Below are 7709 nucleotides of genomic sequence, written 5' to 3'. Positions count from 1 at the left end.
TTTTTTAAAACACTTTACAATATAAATCACTTATTTCATGTAATTTTTAACTCTTAGGACAAATTGAAAGTTTTCTGTCAAAAATGGCGGTTTTTCTGTTTACATTTTCTCAGAGTGTTAAAGTGTTGCCAGTATAAATTAAATGTCATCTGTTTAGAATAACGGTATCAATTGGGGACATAAAAAGAGCTGCCAGCTTAATATTTTAACGGAAATAACACTTTTTGATATTGTCAGTTTTTAATTACAAAAAATTAACCTTTAAATGTATTCCATATATGGTACAATAAGAGAAATTAAGTTCAAGTGTGAAATGATATGTCTCATATTAATTTGGATAGTATAACGGTTCTTACAAATACCACATGGAATCTTTTTCGATTTAAATCAATCAACAGTAACCTGACAAAATGCTATATGTACATAATTTTAAAATTAAATTTCAATAGAGCAAATCTCATGTAAAATATTTACAGATAAATATCTGAGCACTGGTTTTTAGATATTTCAAGTCAAAACTTTGTAACGTCAACCTATTTATTTCCAGTTTCATTCATACTTATTTTCAATCATTCAGTGCGTGCCGGACGGATATTGGGCTTATAAATTTTATGGGTTAAGACAATTTGTAGAAAATTTCATTCCTAGCTATTTGTTTTCAATAAATCTAAAAGTCGGACAGACGGAATAATGTTTTTCTGTTTTTTTGATCCAATATTGCTCATTTTTAATACTAAACAAGTCTAGTTAATAGAGAAAATTTGTTTTAAATTACATCTCCCTAGAACCTCCCATTTGGAACTTATTGAGCTTTCAATAATAAGACAGAGGGTCATATCCAGAACAGAACTTAAAAATCTATACACGAATTATCTTTTTTATGGAAGACTTTATAAAAATCATACTTTTTATTAATTTTCCAATCTGATTTTAAAAAAGTTTTCAATAGAATATAGTAATAAGACGGATGAAGATTTTGTAGTTCTAAAAGTAATGTGGCATTTTACTAAATTAAAAGAATGAATTAAAAATTAATTTAATATTGTTTACAAAAAAACACCAGTGATGTTATTTGTTCATATATTTGTTTAACAAATTTAGATCTTTTTTCAAACGAAGCTTAATACTTTCTTATGATTTCAACACATAATTTTAAAGTTCGTTATAAAAAAGAAAAATTTTATGAAATTGTACTTGAGGGACTGAAAAAGTAGTTAGTTTTATCCGAGGATTCGTAATAACATTTGCAAAAAAAATCCCATTTAAAAAAAATATTAAAAACAAAATTGGAAACAGTAAAGAAATAGCTATCTAAACTACCTTGGACAATTTTTGCTAGGATCAATAGGTAAAAAGTTACGCTAATTTGAAAAAACCCTGTATGACCAAAATGTCCAACTTTGATCCCCTCTAATTCCGCCAGTTCTTGACCGATAGAGCTAATATCCAATATGTAGTACTAACCTTGGTAAATTTCATCCAAATCGATTTTCTGTGTCATTTGTCGAGTTATGTGGTAAAAAAGCATTTTTCGAATATTTGACATTTAATAAAACATGGACGTTGCTAATTTTTAACATTTTAAAAGATTATGACTATAATTCTGTAATGTATAAAAAAATTAAGAAAATAATCCTTGGATCCAACATTTTTTGGAAAAATTCGACTGAATAGTAAAACAGAAAAAATCGAGAAAACCCTAATACTTTTGCAAAAAAAAACGTGTTTCAAAACACTTTCTTAGCTTTAGGCACACAATGGGTTAATAAATCCACGACCTTGATACCATAACAATATTTTTAAAATCGTGTAAGCCGTTCCCGGTTTTTAACTTAATATGTACAGTTTTATAACTAATTAATTATAACAGAGCAAACAAAAAAACAAAAAAAAAATTTAGATTCGTAAATGAGTTCCCCAATCCATAACACACAGGATTTTCACGTTTATTTATAAATTTACTTTAATTTCCTTTTTATTTAAACTCCCACATCTGAAAATATCATACATCTGCTATTATTTGGTACTTCCTTTTCAAATTTGCATCTGGCAACTTTTTTTAAAGCAAACAATTACATGCCGTTACATTTTTATTTTTTTACTGGCAACTCTATTATTGCAAGCAAAAAAAAACATAAACAAAAGAACCGCCATTTGTTTAGAAAAAAAGCTTTTCTGCACTTGCTGCAAGGATTTGTGAAGTTAATGTTCTTTTTCAAAAAATCAAAAGAAAAATGTTGTAAAATTAAAGAAATTAGTTAAAAAGTGTTGTGTTTATTGTAAAGAAAAGAAATTATGTGAATTTGTGTTAAAGGCCTGCACAAGACAACAATGCGGCGATTTGCTAAAAAATTCCGGGTGTACACGATATTTTTTAACAAATTGTCGCAATTTTGTTGTATTATGCAGGTCTTTAATTTGTGTAAAAGAAATATAGAAAAATGGGCTGCTGCAGACGGAGATTCGCCATAGAGTAAAAAGTTTGTAAGTACAACTTATTATTTATAGCTACATCACTGATATCTAGGTATTTTTTTGCCAAATATGTTGAAAGTTAGTAAAAATGTTGAGAAAAACTTGCTTTAAACTGAGTGTTCTGACTAGTTTAACTTAAGTGGTTCCGGAGTTAACGCCGGTTAATAACCAATTAAACTTCTTACCTTTTGTATTGGTTATAAAGCTGCAGATTATGTAAACGACTAGAATTAAATTTACCATTTAAGATTATGATATTCGATATCGACCAGGAATAATACAAATAGAAGTTTTATATATTTTCTACATCCTTTTTTTTATTCTAATCTTCAATTTCTCCCAAGTACAAATTCTTATCACTAGACCCTGATACAATCAGTGGTTCTTTGCCACTAAAATCTACATCATTGACACTGCCATTATGGCCCGGCAACTTATACAATATCTTACGACTTGTAGTATCCCAAATGTAGACATAGCGATCAGCTGAACCGGCCGATATTTTACTACCATCCGGTGACCAGGCACAACGTAAAAGATTTTTCTCAAAATTATGTTGATGGCCCTGGAATATCTTAACACAACGCTCACCCGGCACATAGGGGCGTATATCCCAAATGCGTAAAGTATTATCCATAGAATTCGATAAGATATAGGAACCATCGGGTGATAGAGAAATGCCGGTAATAGTATCCGTATGACCCTTTAAACTGTGCAGCACTTGCTGTTTTCTTATATCCCATACCTTCAATTCATTATCAATACCGCCTGATATAACTTGTTCGGCCGTATCGTTAAAGGTCACTGCTGTAACTTGATAGGGTGCTTCTAGTGTGTGTACGGACAGCTTTTTGCGTGCATCCCATATACGTATAGTGCGATCATCAGAACCAGAACATAACATTTGTAGCCCACGACGAGTACCATGCACAGAATTAACGAAATTATTATGACCCTTTAAACGTCTAATGCGATTGCCGGTTACTATATCCCATACGGCCAAAGTTTTATCTGTGGAACAAGTGAAAATTTGCGAACCTTCTGTATTAAAATGAGCCTCTAAAACAGCACCCGTATGACCGGACATGGCCAAAATATTTTCACAGTCACCATAAACATTCCAAATGTCTAGAATTTAAGAAATTTAAATAAAAAATTGTTTTAAGGTGCAAATTTACTTACATATCTGCCGGTCGAATCCAGAGGATAGCAACATTTCACCATCCGGATGAAACTCGGTACAAAATATTTCACCCTGATGACCTTCCAATAGCATAATAGGAGCCAATAAGTTGGAGGTTCTTCTAACTCCCTAAATATAAATATTTTTTTAATAATTTGTTATTTTTTAGGAAATAGATTTTTACTCACTGCTTCCATTAAAGCCTTATCACGATTTGTATAGGCTATTAAGTCTTGTTTAGACTTTTTCGGGTCTTGCATTAGCACTAAACTGTTACTTGGTCTCTTAGCCATGTTTTATTTTTAAATTATTTAATTATTCCTTTAAAATTTTAGCAAAAATCTAATTTATAAAGTGAAACGCGTTGCCTGTAGTTAAAATTACAGCAACAAAAAGAAAACAAATAACAGAGTTGCTTTGAATACAATAGGAGAAAGTGACAGTTTAACAGGGTGATTCATGTAGCAATCATAACTTAAAAAAAGCAGAGTTGTTTGAAAGGAGAGTTTTGTATTCACCAAAGGGTAGGCAAGTGATGAGTGAATAAGAAATATGGAAAGTAAGGAAGGAATTAAGGAAGGAAGGAAGTAAGGAATAAGGAAGGAAGGAAGTAAGGAAGGAGGAAGTAAGGAAGGACGTAAGGAAGGAAGGTCAAGGAAGGAAGGAAGGAAGGACGGAAGGAAAGGAGGAAGGAAGGAGGAAGGACAGGAAGGGGAAAAGGAATGAAGGAAGCCGGAATGGAGGCCGCCGCGGCCGGCCTGCCGCCTGCCGTCGTCTTCCGTCCGTCCGTCCGTCCGTCGTCCGTCCGTCCGTCCGTCCGTCCTCCGTCCGTCCGTCCGTCCGTCCGTCCGTCCGTCCGTCCGTCCGTCCGTCCGTCCTTCCGTCCGTCGTCCGTCCTCCGTCCTCCGTCCGTCCGTCCGTCCGTCCGTCTCCGTCCGTCCGTCCGTCCGTCCGTCGTCCCCGCCCGTCCGTCCGTCCGTCCGTCCGTCCGTCCGTCCGTCCGTCCGTCCGTCCGTCCGTCCGTCCGTCCGTCCGTCGTCCGTCCGTCCGTCCGTCCGTCCTGTCCGTCATCCGTCCTCCGTCCGTCCGTCCGTCCGTCCGTCGTCCGTCCGTCCGTCGTCCGTCCGTCCGTCCGTCCGTCCGTCCGTCCGTCCGTCGTCCGTCGTCCGTCGTCCGTCCGTCCGTCCGTCCCGTCCGTCCGTCCGTCGTCCTTCCGTCCGTCCGTCCGTCCGTCTCCGTCCGTCCGTCCGTCCGTCCGTCCGTCCGTCCGTCCGTCGTCCGTCGTCCGTCCGTCCGTCCTCTCCTCCGTCCTCCGTCGTCCGTCCGTCCGTCCGTCCGTCCGTCGTCCGTCCGTCCGTCCGTCCGTCCGTCCGTCCGTCGTCGTCGTCCGTCCGTCCGTCCGTCCGTCCGTCCGTCGTCCGTCCGTCCGTCCGTCAGTCCGTCCGTCGTCCGTTCCGTCCGTCCGTCCGTCCGTCCGTCCGTCCTCGTCGTCCGTCCGTCCGTCCGTCCGTCCGTCCGTCCGTCCGTCCGTCCGTCCGTCCGTCCGTCGTCGTCCGTCCGTCCGTCCGTCCGTCGGTCCGTCCGTCCGTCCGTCCGTCCGTGGTACCGTAAGTAACCGTAGGTCATAGTAGTTCAATTAAGGTAGTTCCCCTCAAATCGTGATCACAATATCGAACCTTGATCCATTAGCACCTAGATTCGTGTATAAAGGCATCTTAGGAAATTGCAAACATTTCAGAACCCCCATAAGGACCTTCAATCCCTTAAAAAAATCATCTTCATAATATATCTATTATGTAGTTAGAAAAAATATATATTATTTTATTTCGAATATATTCCAAGTCAAATACATCCATTACATACTACAGCTACAGTGGAAAAAAATGAACGTACACCTACACTATATTTACAATCATCGAGAGAGGAGATATCAATATTAATCATATGATATTTAAATATATTAAGAGTCCACCAGTAGAGTGGCAGCGGCAGTAGCAAACCTAAACTGGCAAAGCACTCGAACCCGACGAACTTACACTACTCTTGAATAAGGAACCAAACAGTTTTATACCCGACGAACCGCCCGGTACTGTGCTAATGACCATAAAAGCTAAAGCAATCATTTGTAATAGAGCAAATAAAACAGTTAAGGCAGTACTTTGCGCCCATAAAGCACAATACAAGGTGGCAAATAAGCAGCTGAAATAGGCCGACGATACCAGGGCTCTTTCTTTAGTGAACAGAGTCCTAAAGAAAGCCATAAAACCGGAGAGAAAACAAAAACTTAGAATGAAAAATAAACTGCCCATGGTGTAGAGTAAGGAGAATTTTCTGGTCTTCAACAGCAATAATGGTATGTAAAACATGGAGATGGTCATGCATAAGGTGCCCATGCCCAGACAGGCCACAAAGCCCACTATGCGTTGTAAGCGCGACTAAAAATTACAAAGCAATCATTTAGCATTACAAATATGTATGTTAATTTTACAATAGTAATTACCAATTTAGGACAGCAGGAGTCCTGTGTTTCTTTTAACCAACTATTGGCTTCTGGTTCTGTGTTTCTGCTGAAAATATTACCAAATTCTGGTACCTTAAGTTGTGGCACTTTTACATTGAATTTTTTCTTTGATCACTTTGTAGCAATAAATATTGATCTAAATCATCCTTTAGATTTGCCATTTTATTTCTTATAAACTTTATTTTAACTATATTAAATATTTGTTTAAAAACATTTGCCACGAATTTGTTTATTTTGTTACTTTTTCGTTTGGCATGCAACTTATTCGTTGTCGTTTTATATTTTCCCAATTGCTCTTTGTTTGTTTTTTTCTTATTCTCAGCTGTTGTATTACTCATACAATGGAAAAGCAGGGTTGTATTTTTTAATCTACACTTAAAGAAATTTTAGCTGTAAAGTTATGGAGTTGAATTAATTGTTTAAAGTTGAACATTAAAATTATGATTAAGGGTATAATCGTGAAATGATAGTCATTGTTTTTCTGAGTACAAAAATGGAAAAATTGTTTTCTGGTCTATTCAGATCTGGGAGTTATGGACTGTTTGATGGACTTTGATACATAATTGAACATATCTCGATAACTAATTAATAATCCGATATGTTGATAAGTTCCTGAAAAGTTCCTGAAATACCTTTTTATTGAAATATAATTTATGTCATTACTATCAAAATCTATTATAATCGGACTCTAAAATACCTTATATCATATAGGATACTGCTAGAGAGACTAGTTTAAATTAACATAAAATTTGGAAAAAAATCGAAAGCTAGAGAGCAAAGTATAGTTTACTAAAGTAATGAATACGAATCTGGTTTTAGAATTATTCAATCATTACTATTTGCATACCCTATAGTCACTGATGCTCCAAATAAACCTAAAAAAATTGGCTCAAAATAAGGAGGTTTATTCCATATTCGGATAAAAGTAGAGTAAGTAAGAAGATCAGATGCCAATCTTTTACTCCCTTTCAACGGGCGAAGATATTTAACCCTTTAGAAGTGAAGGACATTATTTGTCTTAAAATATCGAGACTTAATTTTGTCTATAAATCTAACCTTAACGTCTCTGGTATGATAAATTATATAAAATTACTAAGAGGAAGGATGAGATTTCGGATAGGTGTCCGACAGGGTGTATTGTCACCACTTCAGGGCCGCCTGAACCATCTTGATTACGAGGACAAAGTGGTATACAGCTACTCACATCTGGGGCCAAACCTATGAAGCATAACGTAATCCTGACAATTCTGTTATCATATCAGTAATGGCTACTAAAAATCTAATTGGAAATCATCTTCTCTATCTTTGCGCTCTGTTCATGCTTCGAAGAGAGCGATTTAAGCCGAAGTCAACTACAGAGGAAAGAATTGGGGAGAAGAGAAGGCGTTGGCATAAAATAGAGCTATGTCTATCTCTCTATCTAACTTCAGACAGCGTCGAACTAAGTTTATCTAGGATAGCTAAGAATTTAGGAACTTTCCTTGATGGTTGCATTGTCTGGTGGGAGGCCTCGAGAAAGGATAGTTACAG

The 7709-nt window shown here is 36.9% G+C and overlaps 2 protein-coding genes across 2 annotated transcripts; both read right to left on the bottom strand.

Moving 5' to 3' along the window:
• Positions 1–2774: 2774 nt before the first annotated feature.
• On the bottom strand, positions 2775–4100 carry LOC119606812 (U5 small nuclear ribonucleoprotein 40 kDa protein). The gene is made up of 3 exons (XM_037960419.1): positions 3847–4100; positions 3658–3787; positions 2775–3603 (listed from the first exon to the last, which is right to left on the bottom strand). Exons 1-3 carry the CDS (start codon positions 3949–3951, stop codon positions 2798–2800), a joined length of 1041 nt encoding a protein of 346 aa, XP_037816347.1. The 5' UTR covers positions 3952–4100; the 3' UTR covers positions 2775–2797.
• A 1514-nt stretch (positions 4101–5614) lies between these two features.
• LOC119606806 (protein transport protein SFT2-like) lies at positions 5615–6460 on the bottom strand. Its single transcript, XM_037960410.1, is given in 3 exon segments — positions 5615–6093; positions 6159–6280; positions 6283–6460. Coding segments are annotated over 3 exon segments (615 nt in total). The 5' UTR covers positions 6341–6460; the 3' UTR covers positions 5615–5658.
• Positions 6461–7709: the final 1249 nt, after the last annotated feature.

The sequence above is a fragment of the Lucilia sericata genome, unplaced genomic scaffold, assembly GCF_015586225.1.
Source record: "Lucilia sericata isolate MDLA Ls3-8-SP2 unplaced genomic scaffold, ASM1558622v1 Contig000625F_arrow, whole genome shotgun sequence".
Taxonomy (NCBI): Eukaryota; Metazoa; Arthropoda; class Insecta; order Diptera; family Calliphoridae; genus Lucilia; species Lucilia sericata.
This window is presented reverse-complemented; position numbering and strand designations above follow the sequence as displayed.